This window comes from Diceros bicornis, chromosome 32, assembly GCF_020826845.1.
Source record: "Diceros bicornis minor isolate mBicDic1 chromosome 32, mDicBic1.mat.cur, whole genome shotgun sequence".
NCBI lineage: Eukaryota > Metazoa > Chordata > Mammalia > Perissodactyla > Rhinocerotidae > Diceros > Diceros bicornis.
Genome location: NC_080771.1, coordinates 25,349,514 through 25,373,471, shown reverse-complemented (window position 1 = coordinate 25,373,471; position 23,958 = coordinate 25,349,514). Strand labels below are relative to the sequence as shown.

General features: G+C 46.1%; 1 protein-coding gene across 1 annotated transcript in view; it reads left to right on the top strand.

Moving 5' to 3' along the window:
* The window catches only part of FA2H (fatty acid 2-hydroxylase), a 52,712-nt gene extending 38,257 nt beyond the window's left edge, over nt 1-14,455 (top strand). Inside the window, exons 3-7 of the mRNA XM_058528277.1 lie at nt 1,282-1,424; nt 2,034-2,140; nt 9,585-9,757; nt 11,456-11,708; nt 12,978-14,455. Coding sequence (XP_058384260.1) covers nt 1,282-1,424; nt 2,034-2,140; nt 9,585-9,757; nt 11,456-11,708; nt 12,978-13,057 — 756 coding nt within the window. The 3' untranslated portion in view covers nt 13,058-14,455. The remainder of the gene's footprint in view (nt 1-1,281; nt 1,425-2,033; nt 2,141-9,584; nt 9,758-11,455; nt 11,709-12,977) is intronic.
* The last annotated feature ends 9,503 nt before the right edge of the window (nt 14,456-23,958 follow it).

Sequence of the window (23,958 nt, the reverse complement as noted above, 5' to 3'; positions counted from 1 at the left end):
TAGATGCAATGAATATGTCAAAAATACAGTCTCTAATATTTTCTCCCCACCTCTGGGAATCAGCCTGTGAACACCCCTGGAGTATACATACATCCCTACCTTGGAGACAACTGGCCTGAAGAGTGAAGTGCCAGCTCCGGGGGCTGGTACTGGGTGTTCTGTCATCTAAAGCCCTCAGCAGATTTCTCCCTGCTGCCCTGCAGATAAGTGTCAGGGTACCAAATAGGCCACAATCATTCTCAATTCCACATCTACGTCCACACTCCCTCCCCACCTCCTTTCCCCTCTCCCTCTTGCCAAGTGCTCCATGTTGTGTGAGCTCCAGCCCAAACCCTAGCTTCTCTGCAAAGCCTTCCTCGCCTACCCTGGACCCAGGCATTTGTATCCATCATTCTACCTCCTGATCTCAACCTGCCTACATCACCATTAAACTGTCTTGCCTGGCACGTCTCATCTTGCTGAGGACTTTGTGCAGGTACCCTTATTATTACTTCTGTTTCATAGCTGGTGAAACTGAGGCTTGGAGAATTCAAGTAATTTGCCCAAGGTTACACAGTAAGTGACGGAGCCAAGATTTGTACCCAGCCTGACTCCAGAGTCTGAACTCTGGTTAAGCACTAAGCTGTGTGAAGCAAAGATGGTCTCTTACATTCCTGTTTATTCTTCCCAGCACCTAGCATATAAATATAAATGTGTATATGTATATTATGTCAAGCAAAGTGTTGAATGAATGAATGTTTGGATGAATGAATGAATTTCCCAGGTCAACACTAAAAAGAAAGCCTGTGGTGGAGGGGAAAGGGCCTGCTTCATTCCTAGTACAGAATGTATTGGCTCCCATACGTAAAGAGTCCCAGTGAAGACTTCAAGCTTCAGGCTGGCTGAATCTGGGTGCTCAGATGTTATCACCAGGATTTGGTGTCTCTAGTTCCTAGTCTGGCCGTCCTCTATGTTGACTGAGTCCTCAGGCAGGCTCTGCTGGCAACTCCAGGGTCATGTCCTGCCAACTTAGCAACTCCAGCAGGAAGAAAGGGTGTCTGACAGCTCATTGCATCAGCTTAGGTGCGTGGGCCTGTCCTGGATCCCATTTCTGTGGCCAGGAGGCTGCGATGAGTGGTTTGGTCAGTTCTGGATCATTGAAGCAGGAGGATGGGTAGCTCCATACAGACCACATGAGCTGAGGGGGGTGGGGGGAAGACTGGGATACTGTAACCAGGAGATGGAAGAATGAATGTGCACAGGTGTGAATATCAACTGTCCACTTGACTTTGTCTCTTGCAGGACCTGGTGGACTGGCGGAAGCCCCTACTGTGGCAGGTAGGCCACTTGGGAGAGAAGTACGATGAGTGGGTCCACCAGCCGGTGACCAGGCCCATCCGCCTCTTCCAGTCAGACTTCATCGAGTCCCTCACCAAGACTGTCTGGTGAGCCCTGCTCTGAGCCCATGGTGGGCTGTCCCTCTCTCCTGATGGTGCCATCCAGATACCAAGGGGAAGGGATAATTCAGTCCCTCTCTTGAGCCCAGAGGTGTACTGTAAGCTCTTGGGGATAGTGGAACATGCCATAGGCATAATCCCTTCGTGTGCATGGTTTTGTCCACTGAGTGAGTGACTACCCAACATGTAGCCAGAAACCACTTTGAGTGTCACTCTTCTATTTCACATACCTATGAGGGATTCCCAGCCTCCAACACTCATGGGAACAATTCTGCCTGCAAATAGTGCCTCTGCCACAGAGCTCAGTATCCATCAAGCTGCACAGAGTCAGTAGCCACAGGAACACCTTTCTTTTCTGCCGATAACTCATCTCAGAGACTGGGGCAGATGGACTCACAGCCTCTCTCTTCTTTTCTCCTCCTCCCCTCCCCACCCCCCGCAGCAGTGTCCCTTTATCCCCAGGTCTCCATATGCTTTCTGCACATGCTTTGGTATCATGTCATCCCCACTTTAGTTGAGAGGTGTTTTCTCTAGGGAAGCTGAACCCTGCTGAGCCCCTGTGCGTGTATCTTTCTCACTCTGATGGCCCTCCTGCAGGTACAGCGTCCCCATCATCTGGATGCCCCTGATACTGTACCTCAGTTGGTCCTACTACCGAACCCTCGCCCAGGGCAACATCCGACTCTTCACGTCCTTCACCACAGGTAATGTGGGTTCCTTCCTGAATTGTTCCCGAGGCTCCTGGAGGTGGGAGACCTCAGTACTCACCTTGGTCCTGAGTTTCTGAGAACACAGAACTGCAAACCACATCACAAACATTTTAAAATGAAGCCCATCTATAGAAATAGTCTTCCAAAGAAAAATGTCAGACCCTCCCCCCACAGAGTGGATAAAAAACCCAGCAACACATTAGCAGAAACTAAATGAAATCATTTCATCAGGTGGCGTAGCAATAAAGAAGGGCAGTTTCTCTCTGAGTCTAATACCAGAAAATGTATGACCTGGGATTGTTTGTCAAGAAACTAAATGAAATCCTTTCAGCAGGTGGTATAGCTGAGAGCTGGACCCAGAATGGTCCAAGAACATAGCACAGACTAGAACCTGGAGAGGAACATCTGGGAGTGTCCTACAGTGTTTCCTAGGCAAAGGCCCATGGGGCAGAAGCCCTGACTCGGAGTAGCCACCCCATTGACCTCTACTGAGCACTTACCACATGCCTTGTGCTTTCCAGGGACCATCTCTTTAACGCCTCCCAACAGCCCCACGAGATGGGGGCTGTCATCATGCCCTTTTAGAGATGAGGAAACGGAGCCTCAGAGAAGTCAAGCAAGCGACTCAGGGTCATGTGGCTAGGATGTGGATGCCAGGTGCCCCTCAGCTTCAGGGGACAGAGACAGGGGCTGACATGGGGTGACTTCCAAAGAGCCTGTGGGACTGAGTCTCTCAGGGCAGCCATGGGCTTGGGTGTGGCCTCCTCTGCCAGTCTGCCTCCCAAGCTCAGCGCCTACGTTGGGCCTCCAGGTTCATGCCACCTGCCCGGGTAGTCTGTCCGTCCTGGCAGAGCTGGCCTCGAGGAGGTGCTGGCCCATGGCAGGTGGCTCATATAGAGGCCAGGTGAGGGGACAGGCAGGAGAGGGCTGCTGAGAGTAGCTCAGGTGGGCTCTCCTCTCCTGATCACACACCATGTTCCTGGCTGGAGCCTTCTGAACCCCCCTCTCTCTGCCAGGCGCAGGTTCCTTCTCCTCATGCTCTGAGGCTTTCTCCTACCTGCCTCTTCCGGGAGCAGCAAGTCGAGGGCTGAATGGTTTAGATGAGAGGGGCCACGGCCACAGCGATGGGGCCCGAATTTTCCCACCTGGCCCAGGATGGGGCAGGGATGAGCAAACTGCAGGAAGTCCCCCAGAGCACAGAGTTGCTCCCGGTCACCAAGGGTTAATGTGTGCACCCTGCGAGCCAAGGTTACCCTTTTCTGCCCACACTGAATAGCTCAGGCACAGCACAGGGCTTGTTGCTCAGAAGGCCTGCTCACTGAATCGCCCACTGTCTGCCCGGTGCTCCCCTAACAATTACCAACAGAGGCAGGGCCGCCAGGCCGGCGGCTGGAGGGGGAAGGGGGTGAGGGAGCTTTGGCCCAGGTCCCTCTGCATCTCCTCCAGAGATGCCACTCGGTACCAGCTCTAGCCTTATGGGCCGACAGGGGTGATGCTGGGGTGAGGGGGTGGGCAGAGACTTGACCTATAGGAGGGGACTCTTCTGCGCGGCAGGGAGGGTGATTTGAGGGCTTGGTCAGAACCGCAGGCCTCTGCAGAGAGCTGACATGTGCTGTCCAATAAAGGTCGAGTGTAGAGGGTTAATGGGCCTGTGACATGATGCCAGCGATGGTGGCATGAGAGATATGCACAGGCCTCCCTCACCCCCAGCACGTCAGGCAAAGCACTGGCAACAGGCAGAGAAAATAAGAGACACAAAGCAAGATGAGGGGACTCAGCAGGGTCCCAGTGGAGCTGCTGGACAAAGGGCACACTGGAGTAAATGCAGAAGAGTCAGAGTGCCAAGAAGCAATGGAAGCTGAATGGAGACGCTAGTTCAAGGCTGAAACTCCTAGACGCATGTGTGAAAATGGTTGGAAAAGCAGAGGGGTTCTGCACATTCAGAATGGCCCCAGAGCAGTTCCTGGGAGCCGGTTAGAGTGACTCCTGAGCTGGAACTATTGCCAAGCAGCATCCTAGGTGAGGATGCAGGCCTCCACCGGGATTGTGCTGTGGGAGCCCCAGAAAAGGTCAAGCCCAAAGTCTGTGGCCAGGGAATGCTGCTGGGTGTCCAGTCCTTTCCCTGCTGCCAAGAGAGCTAAGCAGCAAGGAAGGACTCCTTCCCTCTGGGCAGTGGGGAGGCAGGGGGCTGGGAAACTCCTTCTCCCCAAGACAGGGACCCTCCAGAGCTCCACAAGGAGAAATGAGAGAAGGTGGGCAAAAGGAGGACCGCAGGTAGGAACATAGATATATTTGATTCATTATATTTAAAAATTATAGTAGCTACTTGTTATACATGAGGATTATTATATTATTATGATAGGTATTAATATATAATAATATATTATTCTTATCATATAATATATATACTTATATGATCAAATGTTATATTCCCTCCATCCTAACAACAGCCCTTCAGAATGGGTAGGATACTTGACTGTTGAGAAAACACGTAGATGCTGCAGAGCCAGGATTTGAACCCCAGTCTGTAAATCCAAAGCCCATGCTCTCTGCACTTCGCTAGAGTGTTTTAAAGGACCCCAGATGTGTCAAATCTTCCCTGGAAGGAGGGCCTCTGGCCAACCAGAGCAGCCCAGCCAAGGCCGAATGGCCACTCGCAGACAATGCTGTTAGGCAAGCATCTGCACCAAATGTGGACACAGCAGGCCCCACTGATGAGAGATGTCAGACCAACTTAACAGCTGATTTGAGAGAAATGGGCATTTTAGGGATTGAATCTTAGCCTCATCACATGTTAGTTTCCAGGAGAGGCGTGAAAAATCTTTCCATTGCGTGGAGACTCATTGGGAACGATTTGTCAGAATGGCACTGGGCTTGGAATCTGGTCCGAATAGCTGCAAGGTCACCTCCCCACCTTCCTGAGCTTTCTTCCTTCCTCAGCAGCCACCTGTGGTCTTCCACATTGGGCACACCCCTTCAGAAGTGCTTCCTTAAACAGACCCAGAAGCTGCCTCCCTCTGGGTCTGGTTCTGCCCAGAATAGCACCAGTCAAACGTCATCCTTGTACAGCCCTTCAGAGAAGCTCATGTTCGCCCATTAATCTCCCAACACGTGTCTGAGCACCTGCTGTGTTAAGCACTGGAGATATAAAATGAATTCTGCCCATAAAATGCTCATAACCTAGTGGGGATGAATGAGTAAAACAGCAGCCACAGTTCAATGTGACAAAGGTGATGTGGAGGGCGGGGCGGGAGCCTCCAACCCAGCCCAGGTAGGGCCAAAGGGCATCTGCAGAGGCTTCTCATGGGAGGAGACACATGGGCTGAATCTCCAATAATAAGGAGGGCAGGGAGGGAATTCCAATGAAGAAAAGCATAAGCAAGATTAGGAATATACAGGGGAGGGGTGAGGAACATGGTGCATCTAACGAGCCACAAGTGGTTCAGTTTGGCCCCAGTACAGGGTGATGGGGAGATGAGGCAGGGATGTGGCTGGCAGGGCTGGGTCTCGAGGGACCTTGAGTGCTGTGCTAGGGGTTTGGTCTTTGCCTGAGGGTAATGAGGCATCATAGAAGAGTTTAAATAGCGTGTGGAGGCAGGGAGTTGGGGTGGGAGGCTGAAGCAGTCATTGGGCCAGAGATGATAAGGCAGTGGGGGATTAAGAGCAGTGAACTGATCCGATAGATAGATAGATAGAGGGATAGATAGATAGATAGATAGATAGATAGATAGATAGATAGAGGGATAGATAGATAGATAGATAGATAGATAGATAGATAGATAGATAGAGGGATAGATAGATAGATAGATAGATAGATAGATAGATAGATAGATAGATAGATAGATAGAGGGATAGATAGATAGATAGATAGATAGATAGATAGAGGGATAGATAGATAGATAGATAGATAGATAGATAGATAGATAGATAGATAGACAGACAGATAGATAGACTTTTTTTAATTGAGGTGAGATACATATAACGTAAAATTAACCATTTTAAAGTGAACATACAGTGGCATTTAGTGCATTCACGATGTTGTGTAATCACCACCTCTGTCTAGTTCCAAAACGTTTTCATCACCCCAAAGGGAAACCACATACCCATTGAGCAGTCACTCTCCATTTCCTCCTTCCTCAGTTGCTGGCAACCACCAATCTACTTTCTGTCTCTATACATTTGCCTGTTCTGGACATTCCATATAAACGGAATCATACAATATGTGGTCTTTTGTGTCTGGTGCCTTTTACTTTGCCAACAGATATTAAGGAGGGGAGCTGACAGAGCTTGGTGACTGGTTGGACGCGGGAGAGGGGGATAAGTTAAGTCTTGTGTAATGTGTGGATGTCGATACTCCTCATTGAGGAAGGAACTCAAGAGGAACAGCCTGGGGTAATGGAGTGGGTAGGAAGAAAGAGGAAGAGGATTGGCCTCATCTGGAATCTGTTGACTTTGGGAGGCCTGTGGACAGCTACGTGGAGATGCCTAGTAGCAAATGGCTGTCGAGGGCTGGGTTGGAGGTGTAGATCTGGGGTTCATCAGCACGTGGGTGTGGCTGACATCCTGGACGGAGCAGAGAGCATGTGAGAGTGGAGGGTCAAGTCTTTGACCCTGGGAGAGAGGCAGAGTTTCCACAGTGGAGCCTGACACAGGGCATCTAGAGAAGAGGAGAGAAGCCAAGTGTCCCAGCAGGCAGGGAGTGGAGATGTGTATTCTTACCTTATTGGTCTCTGATCCTTTGAGAATCTGAAAAGTTGTGGACTAGCTTCCCATAAAAATACACACAGATGTAGTTTGGGATATCATTTTAGCAGGTTCACAGACACCCTGAAATCCAACTGAGCACCCTCTGGGTGTTCATAAACCTCACGTTAGGAACCTATGCAGTTGCAGATTCAAGAAGAGTGTGGTCACCAATGTCATATGCCACAGCCAATTTAGAGATGAATTGAAAAAATTACTTAGATCTGAAGGTTTGCAAGAAATGCATCATGAATGGCTTTCACAGTTCTTCTTTGCAGAAGACAGGCTTTAGGGGCTTCAGGAGTGAATGGGAAGCAGTGAAGTAGAGATTTAAGACTAGCCTACATTTTTAGTAGGCTTGGCTGTGAAGGGACAGAGTCTATGATAGGAACATTTTAAAGATGAGCAGAAGAGCCAGTGGATAAGAAGTTGAAGATGCCCAGAGGGGTTGGTTGGGACGGAGGGGCTTTCGGGGAGGCAGGCTGAGGGCTGTGCACTGCCTAGCAGGGTGAGCCAGGCAAGTAAGGTAAGTTGTCTGTACCTTCACATCCTCACTCATATGGGCAATGCTCGTGCTTCTCTCGTAAGGTTGGAGTGAGATAAAATATGGAGGAATCCATGTAAAGCACTTGAACAGTGCCTGGCATGTAGGTACTGATCAATACACATCTGCAATGATTATTATTGTTACTACCACCACCTTCCAGTGCCCAGGTGCCTGGGTGCACACCTCTTCCCTGAGGAGCAAGAAGGAAGTTCCAGGGTGGGGGCAGAATTTGATGTGGTTGAAGGTGAAAGGGAGGTTGTGAAGGGGGTCATTCTCCCTCTCCCTCTCTTCCTCCCAAGGCCTCTTTTCTCTGTGAAATAGGAGGCTGGGTGGAAGGAGAGGGTGATATTTGAGGGCAGTGGGGAGGGAGCTGGATCTGGAGAGAGAAAATGATCACCAGGCAGTGTTTGAAGTCTAGCTGAGGCTGAAGGTGCCAGACCCATGCATACATGACTCTCCTTCCATGCTCAGTACTGATCAAGGTTTGGGGGTTCATGGGGGCAGGTGAGGGAGATGGAGTAAAGGTCAAAATAGAATGGCTAGCTTTGGAAAACAGTATGGTGGTTCCTCAAAAGGTTAAACATAGTTATAATATGACCCAACAATTCCACTCCTAGACATATACCCGACAACTGAAAACATATGTCCACACAAAAACTTGCATGTGAATGTTCATAGCAGCATTATTCATAATAGTCAAAAAGTAGAAACAACCCAGATGTCCATCAACTGATGAAGGGATAAATATAATGTGTAATATCCATGCAGTGGAATATTATTCATCCCTAAAAAGGAATGAAGTTCAGATACATGCTACAACATGGATGAACCTTAAAAATATTGTAATTAAAAGAAGCCAGTCATAAAAGACCACATATTGCATGATTCCATTGATATGAAATATCCAGAATAAGCAAATGCAATAGACAGAAAGTAGATTAGTGGTTTCCTGGGTCTGGGAAATGGCAGGGGTCAGAGAAAATGGGGAGTGATGGCTCATGGGTACAGAGAGATAAAATATTCTAAAATTGTGGTGATGGTTGCATAACTCTGTACTAAAAACCATTGAATTGTACACTTGAAATGGGTGAATTGTATGATATGTGTTATATTTCAATGAAGCCATTATTTTTAAAAAGAAAAAGTATGGCTGAAGCAATGGCTTGTGGAGAAAAGAAGTCAAGGTAAGAGGGTGAAGATGGCCATGGAGTAAACAGTGACAAGAGCTGAAGTCCCATGAAGTCAAAGATGAATGAAGTGGAGAACAGAACTCGGATCCCCAAGGACTGCAGGCTGTTGCCAGAGGGTTGGGTGTTGGGAAACTCGCACCTGTTGTAATTCCGTTTTTTCACATCTTCCTCATAGGCTATGATTTCAAGTCTTGTCCATTGAGATTTCTCAAGTAGGGGTTTCCTGTTCCTTCTGCCCCCAGTTCCTGGCTGTTAACGTCTTCCATCAATAACCCCCTGGCTTTACTGGCGTAATCGGGGTCACCTCTCCCTCTCTCCCATGCCACTGAGGCAAGGTCACCCTTCCCCAGTGTCTTAGTCCGTTCAGGCTGCTATAACAAAACACCACAGACTGGGTGCTTATAAACCGCAGAAATTGATGTCTCACAGTTCTGGAGGCCAGAAGTCCGAGATCAGGGCACCAGCATGGTCGGGTGAGGGCCCTCTTCCCGGTCGCAGACTCCTTGTTGTGTCCTCACGTGGCAGAAAGGGGAGGGAGCTCTCTCAGGCCTCTTCTATAAAAAGGGCACTGACCCTATTCACCTCAGGACCCAATCACTCCCATCACCTTGGAGGTTACGTTTCAACACATGGATTTGGAGGGACACATTCAGACCATAGCATTGGACAACGGTCCAGCACCAGCCACAGCGCTCCTCTTATGGTCCCTCTCAGGAAGGTCTCAGATCTCTGGCCAGTGGCCCCATTCTCTGGAGGACCCCTCCAAGCCCAGCACAGACCCTCACAGCCTCCTTCCCATTTTGACTCAGGGCCAGAACAGTGAGGCCTGGCCCCATAGCTGCTGGACGGAGGGCAGCAGCTCCCAAGGTGACCGGGGCGGTGAGATGTCTGGAGCCCCCAGGCGTAGCCACACAGCCGGCCGTCCACCCTGACCTCACCTCTCTCCTGCCTCCTGCAGAGCACTCAGTGGCCATGCCTGAGTCCGTGTTCCCGGGCCTCTTCGTGCTGGGGATATTCCTCTGGAGCCTGGTGGAGTACCTCCTCCACCGCTTCCTGTTCCACATGAAGCCCCCCAGCAACAGCTATTACCTCATCACGCTGCACTTCGTCTTGCACGGCCAGCACCACAAGGTGAGTGGGGCGGCTCCCACCTGGGGCCTTGCAGCTCTAACAGACTCGTAGGAGCTGCCCATCTTTGTGGGAGTCAGGTTGGGAGTGAGGGGAAATCAAGGGTATTTGATGTTGCTCAGAGGGGTCACTGGGTCCTAGTTTGAACCGGGTGCGGACAGAGTGAGCTTGTGTGTCTGCATGCCATCATGTTAATACCAGGCACTCTGAAGGTACGTTTCATGTATCATTAATCCTCACAACAACTTGTTCATTCCTTCCTTCCTTCCTTCCTTCCTTCCTTCATTCAACAAATGTTCACTGAGTGCTATGTGCCAGGCATAGTTCTAGACACCACTGATCAAAACAGTCAAAAATCACTGCCCTTGTGGAGCTTTCTTCTGAAGATGCTGCTGCAGTTCTCCCCATTCCACAGAGCAGCAAACTGAGGCTTGGGGGAATTAAGGAACTGGCCCAAGGTCACACCTGGCACAGCCAGGATGTTGTGCCCTGTTCTGTGGACTCCAGAGTCTGTGCTCTCAACCACCCACCACCCTAGGGCTCTTCAAGGGCGACATGACAGTTCTGGTGGCTGTGACTGGAAGCCAGGTCTGCCCAGAGGAAGCTGCATCCCCCTGGCTGCTTCTCTGTCCCTGCACCATGCTGTTCTCAGCCTGTCCCAGGGCATCCCTCCTCTCTCCCTCCCTCCCTACCTTCTTTTTCCAAGATCCAGTTTCCTGTCACACCACTAGTCCAGTTGCTCCTGGTCTGAGAGGAGGGAGGCCCACATCAGCATATCACTCTATGACTGTCACCTGCTTTCTCTCTCTCTTCTCTTCCAGCCCAAAGAGGGTCTCTCTCTTCTCAGAATACTCACCAAGCAGTGTCTAAAATCTTACCTCTATACCAGGTCTTTGGCTTTTTTTTTTTTTGCTGAGAAAGATTCGCCCTGAGCTAACATCTGTTGCCAATCTTCTATTTTGTACGTGAGCCGCCATCACAGCATGGCCACTGATAGACAAGTGGTGTAGTTCCACACCTGAGAACTGAACCTGGGACCGGAGTGTGCCGAACTTAACCACTGGGCCACCAGGGCTGGCCCCAGGTCCTTGGCTTTTAAAGCTCCAGAGCCAGTCTTGGCTCTTTTGTTCTCTGGTTCACTGTGACAACATCCCCTTGGAACAAAGAATGGCTCCTGTTAGGACGTGGGGGTGGGGAGAACGTATCTGTTAACACTCCCAGTATCATCCCACCATGTGAATCTGCATTACGCTCAGCTTGCTGCTGTGTTGCCCTCCCAGACAATACCAGGCCTTGGTCTAGGTACCCGCATGGTATTTAGTGATGGGGCTCCCCTCTAGCACCTAACAAGATCCAGAGCCAAAGTGGCCTCTTGTATCTACAGCAGGACTCTGAACCAGGAGCATCCTGCCCATATCACATCCACCCTCGTGTTCTTGGACAGTTTTCCAGGTCCCGTCCTGGCTTGGAAATTGGGAGCGGGACAGTCTCTCTAAGCCTTGCAAGCATGGCGGTTTGCCCTCCCCAAAGCCACTGAAAGTGCCAAGCTTACCCACGACAAGTCACTGCCCCCTCACTGGCATGTCTGGGCTGCTCTGCCCCACCCTCCATGGGGAGCGTCTCTGGCTTGGCACGCTGTGACTACAGACGGGCCCTGGGGACCTGGGCTGTGTTCTGACTCATGAGCCTCTCCATCCACAGGCACCCTTCGATGAGTCCCGCCTGGTCTTCCCCCCTGTACCAGCTTCTCTGGTGATTGCCACCTTCTACGTGGTCTTACAGCTCCTCCTGCCCGAGGCGGTGGGGGGCACTGTGTTTGCTGGGGGCCTCCTGGGCTATGTCCTCTACGACATGACCCATTACTACTTGCACTTCGGCTCGCCGCGCAAGGGCTCCTACCTGTACAACATGAAGGCCCATCACGTCAAGCATCACTTTGCACATCAGAAGTCAGGTGAGGACCGGCTGGCAGCTCCCAGCCACTCTTATTTGTTCGTTTACTTATTTGACAGCTACAACTGAGCCCCTACCAAGGACCAGGCACTGTTCTGAGTACTGGGGATACACAGACAGCAAGGCAAGCCTGGGCCTCCCATCCTACTCACTGGTGCAGGGGGCTGTGCAGACACAGACAAATAAGGAAATCCATAAATAGCAAAGATAACAGCAGACAGTGATATGTGCCACAAAGAAAATAAAGCAAGATGATGTTAGAGGAAGCATGTAAGTGGGGGGAGGGGTACAGCACTGTCTAATTAAATATAATGTGAGTCACAGATGTGATTTTAAATTTTCTAGTAGCCACATTAACAAGTAAAAATAAACAGATGAAATTAATTTTAATAATGTAGTTTATTAGGCCAAATATAAACAAAATATTATCATTTCAACATGTAATCAATGTAAAAAATCGCCAGTGAGGTATTTTCCATTCTTTATCTTATACTAAGTCTTCGACATCCAGTACATATTTTGGACTTAGAGCACATCTGTATTCAAGTGCTAAATTTTCATTGGAAAATACTTGATCTGTATTTAGAGTTTATAACATTTACAATCAAAAAAGTAGATTCACATACGTGAGTTGCTCCAAATGTGCTTAAAAGTTTTCTAGTAACTGAATGGAGTATACATTTTTTAATTGAAATTTAAGTTAATTAAAATTAAGTGAATTAGGGATTTAGCCCCTCTGTAGCTCTAGCCACATTCTCAGTGCTCAGTGGTCACATGGGCTAGTGGCTACTGTGTTGAACGGCAGAGTGCTAGGAAAAAAAGTGGTCCAGGAAGGTGTGCTGCAGACCTGTCATTAGAGCTGAGACCTAAATTAAAAGAAGCCAGCATCCAGTGTCTGGGGAAGGAGCATCCCAGGAGCAACAGGTCAAAGCCTTGAAGCAGGAATGAACTTGATGTCCTTGAAGAGGAGGAAGAGTCTGAAGTGTGAGAGAGAGGGAAGAAGAGGCAGGCAGGGGCCAGGATCTCCCAGGAACTCAGGCCCAATAAGGAATTTGGGTTTATTCCAATGACATTCTTGGAAGACTAGAAACACAGGTGCCCTGCTCTTGACTTCTACCGGGATGGCCCTGAGAGTTGGGAAGGCCAGCGGGGACAGATGTTGAAATCTTCCCCACATGCTAGGCTTCTCCACCCAGACTCCCTTCCCAAGCAAATTTCCCCCACTCCTTCAACAGTGCCTCATCTTCTCCCCATTTGTCTCTCTCTCTAGGATTTGGCATCAGCACTAAACTTTGGGATTACTTTTTCCACACCCTTATGCCGGAAGAACCCCACCCGAAGATGCAGTGACAACTCCCAGCCCTGCTGTAGCCCCTGCCCCACCCCCAGCCCCATCCAGACCCTGCAAAGAAGATTTGCTTGGCCAGGCAGGACGGGCTTTGTCCGGCCTTCGGGCTTGCTGGGGGCTGCTGAGAAGACCCTGAAGATTGAGACTGACCCTGCGACTGCCCTCCTGACCCACCACAGGAAGGTCACGTCCACTTGGTGACCAAATGGCCCTCAGGGACTAGCTCTTTCCTGGAGCATCCCAGCTTCTCCACCAGCATCCCTGCCCAGAGTCTTAGCCCACAGGACTGCTTTAGGACCCGGCTAATGGGGAATTTCCCAGGGGAATGAAGGAAACTGACCCCTAGAGCCAGGCCTGTGTCCCACCTGTGTCTTAGCACCTCGGGCTCTCGAGCCAGCCCCCACAGTGGAGCTGCCAATGTTCACAGCAAAGAGTGGGGTCTGCGAGGCCGGTGGCCCTCATCTTCCCCACCTTCCTGGGGAGGATTTGGTGGCTCTGGCTGTTCTCCTAATGAATGGAAAACACTGAGGTGGATGAAGGGCTCTCACAAGAAGAGACAGCATGATACCTCCCACAGGCCACCCCGAGATCCCAGGGCAGAGCCTTTGTCCCCTGCCAATCACGAATGCCAGCTGTACCACCAGGTGCCTCAGGCTGTGACACATCCTGGACCCACACGCCCGGCCCTCACCTGCCTGTGCCAATGGGCCCAGAGTAGCTGGCGTCACCTCAACACTGGCAGGAGCCCAGGCCCCTTTCTTTAGGAACCACCAGCTGCTCTAGCCATGTCTTGCCTGCCTCTAGAATCACAAAGTCTTTCTCCAAGGGAGGCTAAAGAGGCCTCTCCATGGGTGGGAGCCCCACCCCATCCCCAGCCATTCTGACCTCCACCTGGTATAGGTGGGTCCCTGTGCCCCCACTGAGGACCCTTCCAGCCAGTGCCACCTTAAGCCAAGAAGGGGTTTTCATGCAGTGCCTTATCTTTCTTCCCCTTTGCTTCCCCCACCCCAAGCAGATGAGGTTCCAGCCCCTTCTTCCTTGTAACCAAAACTCTCACTGCTCATAAGAGGGTCTTATTTATGAACTGTATAAATGCCCTTAGTCTGACCCCAGACCAAGTGGCTGCTCTGATTGTCCTTTCTAATTCTACATGTGGAGCTTCCGTAAAAAAATTTTATCCTGTTTTTGTTCCCTTCTTACCCACAAACCGTTACTACTTGAAAGTTTTAAAAAACTCGATGTGCGTAAAGGCTAAAGAGAAGCAGTTTGACGGATCCTATGATTTGTACTGTTTACTGCAGAGTTATTTAAAGATTTTGGAATAAATATAAAAACTACAGTTGTGAAATAAAAGTGTAAATAAATTGTATATTTTGAAAAATAAAAACAGTGAAAAAGAAACCAACAAACATTAATTGGCTACTTGTTGATGGTGACTCACCAGACTTCACCATGACTGGGGAGGGGCAGTGGGGGGGGCGGTGGTCGGACCAGCAGGGAGGAGTGTTTATTCTATCACTGACCAGGTTGTGTAGACTTGCTGTGGCATGGTGATGATAAAAAGCTGACCAACTCTTATCCTCTTACTTGGTTTTATTACTGTTTTAAAATCCTCTGCAGACAGCACCTCCCCTCACTGCCAGCACCTGGTGGGGGGCATGTCACTCCCACCAACCGCCTTTGTACACCACTGGGAAGATGTTTCTTCTGGAATTTATCAGACCCCAACTGAGATTCCAGGTGACTTTCCTAAAACAAGCGGGGAAGACTCGAGCAGTAAATGCCCAGAGTGGGAACTAGAACTTCAGGCCAGCTTAGTCCAGGTGAGACAGTTTCTCAGGATGTCTTCTCAGTCACCACATCAGAATCACCTGGGTAACCTGTCAAACTACAGATCCAAGTCCTCAACACTCAGAGTCTAATTCAGTAGGCCCGGCAGAGGTGAGCTCTGGATTAGGCTGCCCAAGGATGCAGAAGCGGAAGCGGAAGCAGACGCAGACTCGGAGGCAGAAGCGAGCAAATGTTGGTGAGACTCTGGCATCATGAGGGAGCCCCCACCGCTGCTGCCTCTCCCTGCTCCAGCAGCCATCCAGTGGCCTTATTCCTGCAACTCTCAGCCTAAAGATACATGCGACTTGTCTGAGCCACCCATCCCCCAAGCTCCTGGAACCTGTCCCTGGAATTGGGCCCATCGAAGCAGCAGAAATCACAACCTCCATTTCCTAGACAGTACTGGAAATCTGACCACGGAGCATCACACCCCAGGAGAAGGAGGAAACAAAAAAGAGGAACAAAGGAAGAGATCAACTACATATGTTGTACATATGCAAGTCCACCAGAGAAAAGTTTGAGATGAGCAAGTTGGAGCAAAAAATTAATTTAAAAAAAGACTTTGGGCTGCCCCATGGCTTAGCGGTTAAGTGCGCGGGCTCCGCTGCTGGCGGCCAGGTTCGGATCCTGGGCGCCCACGGTCGCACCGCTTGTCAGGCCATGCTGTGGGGGCGTCCCACATAAAGTGGAGGAAGATGGGCACGGATGTTAGCCCAGGACCGGTCTTCCTCAGCAAAAAGAGGAGGATTGGCATGGATGTTAGCTCAGTGCTGATCTTCCTCACAAACAAACAAACAAACAAACAAAAACTTTAAAAAGATTGAAACACAGCTAGTAAGAAACACCAAAATCTAAGTTTGTAGCATGGTAATGAGAAGATTTAGGGGAAAAAAAATAGTAGGAAAAAATCCCACAAAACCATGTCAACCTATTGATGAAAAGGTCCACTCAGTGAACTTTGGACAGTTTCCCCCAGAGCTTCCAGCTGTGTCCACTATAACTTTCCAAGGGGTCAAGAATTTCCACAAGGCCTTTGGAAGAGAGCGAGTGAGCCCCACTGTACAGAAGAGAAGAATATAGGAGGTGCCAGGAGGCCCTTAACCTCAAACTCATGGTGCAGTCCCTACTCAGTGACCATCTGGTTGAGTCAGAGAATTTTACAATCAAGTGCAAGAGAGGTAAGTAAGAGTCAAAGATTAGATGCTAAAGCAAGCATGGAACATTATCAAAATGCCGCCACACCTACCACGAGGGGAAAGCCTGGAACTTATGGCACGTGATTATGTTTTTTTCTGTAGTGGAAGAAGACACAAAAATCATCAGGAAAATTTAATGTTTGCTCAGGCGAAGGGCCATTTAAATTCTGATCAGTGTAAAGTAAATATGCAGGTTGACTGACTCTCAATGATCCTAGTAACTGACCTCACCTGATTCTCTAGCAACATCTCAGCTGCCCTTAGCAGACCCATAGCCCTTATATTTATTTCTGGCGTTGTGCTTGTCCTTCCAGACTAGCTGTCTTTGGGCATTTCCTGGCTGACCTGAAGAACTGCCCTCTTAACTAGGCTCCGTTCCACTCCTCCATTGGCTCTGGCCTCCCATCTCTGCCTTTGAGACTTGTACGATTTCTTATCGTGCCCGGCACAATGCCCAACTTGTAACAGGCCCCAATAAATATTATTCCTGTCTCTATCGGATCTCTGGCAGGTTCCGTCATTTGGGCCTCACTTCTCCACCTGTTCCCTGGCCTCTGCTGCCCTCTGGTGACAGCACGAGGCCCTGCCCCCTTATGACTGACTTCAGAGTGACTTGGAATCAGATGTCTGCGATTGTAAATTCCAGCACTTTTCCACCTTACCTGTCCTCTTGACTTACTGTTTTGTCTCATCTACTTTTTTGAGAGGAAGATAGAACAATGTATATGAACTTTCCAGTTATAAATTTCTATAAAGATATGATGGCTGCAAAAATTCGACTGGAGCTTTCTTTACAGTTAGATGATACAGCACAATGAATAAATTTTATCTATTAAGGATGCTACAGGATGAATGTTAAACTTGGAAAATACCAGAACTCTCATCTTCACTCCATCCCAGATACTTTATAAGCTTGTAGCAGGGAAAAAGAAGAAATGATACGGAAACGAACAAATCTTGTTTTGACAAAAGCATAAAGGTGGGATTCCGACTTCATTTAGGTTCCCTAAAAAGCAAAACCTAAAACAAGAACACGGATGCAGTAGTTTACTTGGGAGTCAATTGCAGAAATAAGGAGTGAAAGATTGGGGAGGATTAGGAAGGGAAAGTGGGGAGCCACAGACGGATGAATATGTGAAGTTCTCATATGAATTCTGCAGGGGCATCTTGAGAAACAGAATACCGGCCAGAATTGTTCGCTTATAGGACGAGAGGCTGGAACACTTATCCACCAGCTTCCCCTCCTGTTGGTTGAGGATTGTCTTCAATGGCGTCAATTTCCTCCTCATTTATGGACTGCCCTGGCATGCAAGCCAGACAGATTCATTGGATTTGACAAAGGTCGTGGAGCAAAAGCAGAAAGATAGATGTGTGCACTTGAAGTGGGATGCAGTCAGTACAAGTTGAGTGTGAGCTTGCTAGGAACTATCTGCCAGAACTGTGGCTGAAATCAAAGCTGAGACAGTGTTCACACAGAACTTTCCACCACAGCTGAGGGTAAGACCAGAGGTGGACAGAAGGGATATAACAAGGCTTACCAGATATGTCTCCTACAGACCCCAAAGGGCTATATTCTCAATGTAAGAGTGAACCGGAAATAAGCCCACCTTTCCTGGGCACTGCAAGTAAAATTGCCGGCATGGAGTGGAGAAAGGCTCTTTTGAGAATATAGATCCACAAGCATAGCCCTCATGGAGGTCCGAAGCCTGAATTCATACAAACTGGATGGTCTGAAACACCTTAAGTCAAAAATTTAGTGTAAAACAGACCTGATTGGTGGAACCACAAGGCTCTCCAAAGGAGCACTCACAAACTTCTGTGGAGAAATGCAACTTCAATCCAGACCTCAAAAAGTTCCCACAGATAAAATTCTGAGGACTATAAGCTCACAATAAAAACAAAACAAAACACACAAGGGAAGAAGGCACCATGAGTAAAAGCTGATAGAAACAACATGCAACAGAAATCCAGCCACAAAGACCACACACTGGAATGAGATGTGCTGGATATCTTCCATTAGCTCTCCAGATTCACTCTCCATCTTTCCCCATCCCACTTGGTACCCTGAGGGACTGATCTGTGTGAACTGCATCAGAGTGTTCTTTTGCTCACTGGCTGCCAGTTGTTCTGCAAATACAGACACTGGCAAGAGATTGGCATGATGGAGGAGAGTGAGATCCAGGTGTTTATTCCCACAGCTCTTTAATTTCATTCAGCAATGTTTTGTAATTGTCAGCGTACCGGTCTTTTCACCTACTTGGTTACATTTATTCCTAAATATTTTATTCTTTCAGATGCTGTTGTAAATTGAATTGTTTTCTTAATTTCCTTTTTGTATTTTCATTGCTGATGCATAGAAACACAATTGATTTTTGTGTGTTAATCTTGTATCCTGCAATTCTGCTGAATTCATTTAGTAGCTCCAGGAAAAATTTTTTATAGATTCTTTGAGTTTTCCGCATACAAGATTATATCATCTGTGAACAGAGTTAGTTTTGCTTCTCCTTATCCAGTTCAGATGCCTTTATTTTTTTCTTGACCAACTGCTCTGGCTATAACTTCCAGTAAAATCTTGAACAGCAGTGGTAAAAATGAGCATCCTTGTCTTGATCCTGATCTTAGGGGGAAAGCTTTCCATCTTTCACCATTAGGTATGATGTTAGCTGTGGGTTTTTCATAAATATCCTTTTTCATGTTGAGGAAGTTCCCTTCTACTCCATGCTGAGTGTTTTCATCATGAAAGGGTGTTGAATTTTGACAAATTTCTTTTTCTGCATCAAGGGAGATAATCATGTGGGTTTTTTCCTTTGTTCTATGAATGTGGTGTATTACATTGATTTCATATGTTGAACCACTTTTGCATTCCTGGAATAAACCCCATTTGGTCATGGTGTATAATCCTTTAATATGCTCTAAGATTCAGTTTTCTGGTATTTTGTTGAGGATTTTTGCATCTATGTTCATCAATGATATTGGTTTGTAGTTTTCTTTCTTGTGGTGTGTTTGTCTGGCTTTGGTATCAGGCTAATGCTGGCCTCATAAAATAGGTTAGGAAGTGTTCTTTTCTATTTTTGGAAGAGTTTGAGAAGGATTGGTGTTAATTAATTTTTAAATGTTTGGTAGAATTTACCAGTGAAGCCATCAGTCTGAGCTTCTCTTTATTGGGAGGGTTTTGATTACTGATTCAATCTCTTTACTTGTTGTAGATCTGTTCAGGTTTTCTTGAGTCAATTAGATAATTTGTGTGTGTCTAAGAAATTTGTCTCATCTAGGCTATGTAATTGGTTGGTGTACAATTGTTCATAGTATTTTCTTATAACTTTTTATTTCTTTTTTTTTATTTTGGAAATAACATTTAATATGAGATCTACCCTCTTGACAAGTTTTTGAATGTATCATATATTATTGTTGACTGTAGGTACAATGTAGTACAGCAAATCTCTAGAGTTTATTCATCTTGCTTGACTGAAACTTTATGCCCATTGTTTAGTAACTCCCCATTTTCTCTTCTCCCCAGCCCCTGTCAACCATCGTTGCACTTTTTGATTCTATGAATTTGACTATTTTAAATACCTCATATAAGTGGAGTCGTGCAGTATTGTCTTTCTGTGACTGGCTTATTTCACTTAGCCTAATGTCCTCAAGGTTCATCCATGTTGTTGCATATTGCAGAATTTCCTTATTTTGTAAGGCTGAATAGTATTCCATTGTATGTATATACCACATTTTCTTTGTCCATTCATCTGTCAATGGACGTTTAGGTTGTTTTCACATCTTGGCTATTGTGAATATTACTGCAATGAACATAAGAGTGCTATCTCTTTGGATCCTGACTTCAATTCTTTTGGATAAATATCCAGAAGTGGGATTGCTGTATCATATAGTAGTTCTACTTTTAATTTTTTGAGAAAGCGCCATACTGTTTCCAGAGTGAGTGCACCATTTTGCGTTCCCACCAACAGTGTGCAAGGGTTCCAATTTCCCCAAATGTTCGCCAACATTTGTTGTCTATTGTTTTTGTGATAACAGCCATCCTGACAGGTCTGAAATGATATCTCATTGCGGTTTTGATTCGCGTTTCCCTGATGATTAGTGATGTCGAGCATTTTTTCATACCTGTTGGCCATTTGTATGTCTTCTTTGGATAAATATCTATTCAGACCCTGAGCCCGTTTTTTTCATGAGGCTATTGGGTTTTTTTTACTATTGAGTTTTAGGAGTTCCTTATATGTTTCAGAGATTAACCCCTAATCAAATACATGATTTGAAAATACTTTCTCCCATTCCACAGGCTGCCTTTTCACTCTGTTGATTGTTTCTTTTGCTGTGCGGAAGCTTTTCAGTTTGATATAATCCTACTTGTTTATTTTTGTTACCTGTGCTCTTGGTGCCATATCCATGAAATCATTGCCCTCTGTCCTGAGGGCCTTCCTTCAATAAATCACAATGCCACAGAGCTTTTCCTCTATGTCTTCTTTTGGAAGTTTTATAGTTTCAGGTCTCATGCTTAAGTGTTTTATCCATTTTGAGTTGATTTTTGTGTGTGATGTAAGATAAGCATCCAATTTAATCCTTTCACATGTGAATATCCAGTTTTCCCAGCACCATTTGTTGAAGAGACTATCCTTTCCCCGTTGTGTATACTTGGCACCCTTGTCGAAGATCAGTTGACTGTTCATGTGTAGATTCATTTCTGGGCTCTCTATTCTGTTCCATTGTTGGCCTTCCATTCCATATGTTGGCCTTTATGCTTTGATTACTGTAGCTTTATAACATATTTTGAAATCAGAAAGTGTGATACCTCCAGTTTTTTTCTTCTTTCTCAAGAATGATTTGGCTATTCACGGTCTTTTGTGGTTCCATATTAATTTTAGAATTGTTTTTCTATTTCTCTAAAAAAATGGCATGGGGATTTTGATAAAGATTGCATTGAATCTGTAGATTGCTTTGGGAAGTATAGACATTTTAACAGTATTAAGTCTTCTAATTCATGAACACAGGATGTCTTTGCATTTGTTTGTGTCTTTAATTCCTTCATCAATATTTTGTAGTTTTATTTATTTATTTATTTGTTTATTTATTTATTTTTGTGAGGAAGATCAGCCCTGAGCTAACATCCATGCTAATCCTCCTTTTTTTGCTGAGGAAGACCAGCTCTGAGCTAACATCTATTGCCAATTCTCCTCCTTTTTCTTTTTTTCCCCCAAAGCCCCAGTAGATAGTTGTATGTCATAGTTGCACATCCTTCTACTTGCTGTATGTGGGACGTGGCCTCAGCAAGGCCGGAGAAGTGGTACGTTGGTGTGCGCCCGGGATCCGAACCCGGGCCGCCAGTAGCGGAGCCCGCACACTCAACCGCTAAGCCACGGGGCCGGCCCCAATATTTTGTAGTTTTAAATGTATGTCTTTCACTCCCTTAGTTAATTTATTCTTAGGTATTTTATTCTTTTTGGTGCTATTATAAGTGGGATTGTTTTCCTAATTTCCTTTCCAGATAGTTTGCTGTTAGTATACAGAAACATAACTGATTTTTGTATGTTGATTTTGTAAACTGTAACTTCACTGAATTTGTTTATTAGTTCTAACAGTTTTTTTTATGGAGTCTTTAGGGTTTTCTATATATAAGATCATGCCGTCTGCAAGCAAGGACAACTTGACTTCCTCCTCTCCCATTTGGATGCGTTTCATTTCTTTTTCTTGCCTAATTGCTCTGGCTAGGACTTCCAGTACCATGTTGAATAGAAGTGATGAGAGTGGGCATCCTTGCTTTATTCCTGATCTTGGAGAGAAAGCTTTCAGTTTTTCACCGTTGAATATGATATTAGTTGTGGGCTTGTCATATATGGTCTTTATTATGTTGAGACAATTTCCTTCTATGGCTAGTTTGTTGAGAGCTTTTACTGTGAAAGAGTGTTGAATTTTGTGGAATACTTTTTCTGCATCTATTGAGATGATCAAGTGTTTTTATGCTTTATTCTGTTAATGTGGTGTATCATATTAATTGATTTTCATATGTTGAACCATTCGTGCACCTCAGGAATAAATCCCACTTGGTCATAGTGTATGATCCTTTTAATGTGCTGTTGGGTTTGGTTTGTTAGTATTTTGTTGAGGATTTTTGCACCTGTATTCATCGGGGATATTGGTCTGTAGCTTTCTTTTCTTGTGCTATCTTTGTCAGGCTTTGGTATCAGGGTAATGCTGGCCTCATACAATGAGTTTATAAGTATTCTCTCTTCTTCAATTTTTTGCAAGAGCTTGAGAAGGATTGGTGTTAATTCTCCTTTAAATGTTTGGTAGAATTTTCCAGTGAAGCCATTTGGCCCTGGGTTTTTCTTTGTTGGGACTCTTTTATTACTAATTCAGTCTTCATACTTGTTATACAGCTGTTCAGACTTTCTATTTCTTCATAAGTTAGTCTTGGTAGGTTGTATGTTTCTAGGAATTTATCCATTTCTTCTAGGTTATCCAGTTTGTTGCCATATAATTATTCATCATAGTCTCTTATGATCCTTTTTATTTCTGTGACATCAATCGTAATGTCTTTCATTTATGATTTTATTTATTTGAATCTTCTTTTTTTTCTTAGTCTGGCTAAGGGTTTGTTGATTTTGTTTATCTTTTAAAAAAACTTAGTTTCATTAGTTTTTTCCTACTATTTTTCTATTTCATTTATTTCTGCTCTAATATTTGTTATTTCCTTCCTTCTAACTTTGGGCTTAATTTGTTCTTTTTCTAGTTCCTTAAAGTTTAAAGTTAGGTCATTTATTTAAGATTTTTCTTCTTTTTAATGTATTTATCACTATGAACTACCCTCTTAGCACTGCTTTTGCTGCATCCCATAAGTTGTGGTATGTTGTGTTTCATTTTCATTTGTCTTGAGGTATTTTCTAATTTTCTTTTGATTTCTTCTTTGACACAATGGTTGTTCAAGAGTTGTTTAATTTCCACATATTTGTTAATTTTTCAGTTTTCTTTCTGCTGATTTCTCATTTCATCTCACTGTCATCAGAAAAGGTACTTGGTATGATTTCAATCTTCTTAAATTTGTTAAGATTTTTTTGTGATCTAACATGTGATCTATCCTGGGCAGAATGGAAGCTGCCTGTTGCTCCAGAGCTTCATGCTCCAGACCTCCCCACGGAATCTGGCTGAAGCTAGTCTCCACTGAGACCACATCCTTACTTAGCTGTTTTTTCCCCACTGCCCTATCCTACCCTCTGTCCTGAGGGCCTCCCTTCAATAAATCACATGTATCTGAATCTGTTTCTCAGACTCTGCTTCTAGAGAACCTGACATAAGATAAGAAGAAAACTAATGATGCAATAGATGGGGAACAATAGCAACGGCAAATAAATGAAAAAACAAACACCCTAGACATCCTCGACCCCTGCCTTCCCAATCCAAAAGTTCTTTTCATACAATCCAATTCCGTCCTTTCAGAGGAAAATAGTCTGATGAGAAAATGAATGACGTCACTTGGACTTTCTAGCTAGGGACACAGTTAACTTTAATAAAACATAGCTCATACTATAACAGAAAATGCTGCAATGATGTTAGAGGAGGAAGTGCTCTTTTTCCCACTCAGGCGTGTCTCTTTCCCCACAACCCCCCATTCTCAAGTACAGAGAAGCAGGCACAACAACCTTCTCTCTGGCTCCCACAGCTTTTTGCTCATCCAATCCTTCCCACACTATGCCCTGGTTCTAGTTTCCTGGGACCTTATTCCTTTCTGAATCCCTGGCCCCAAGCAGAGAGCCTGGCACCCATGAGTACTCTATAAATAGTTACTGAATGAATTTAGGAAGGTGGGGAGAGAGTGTAAAGGACAGGAGGAGAATACCAGGAGGAAGGAAGGAACCTGAGCTCTGAACTGC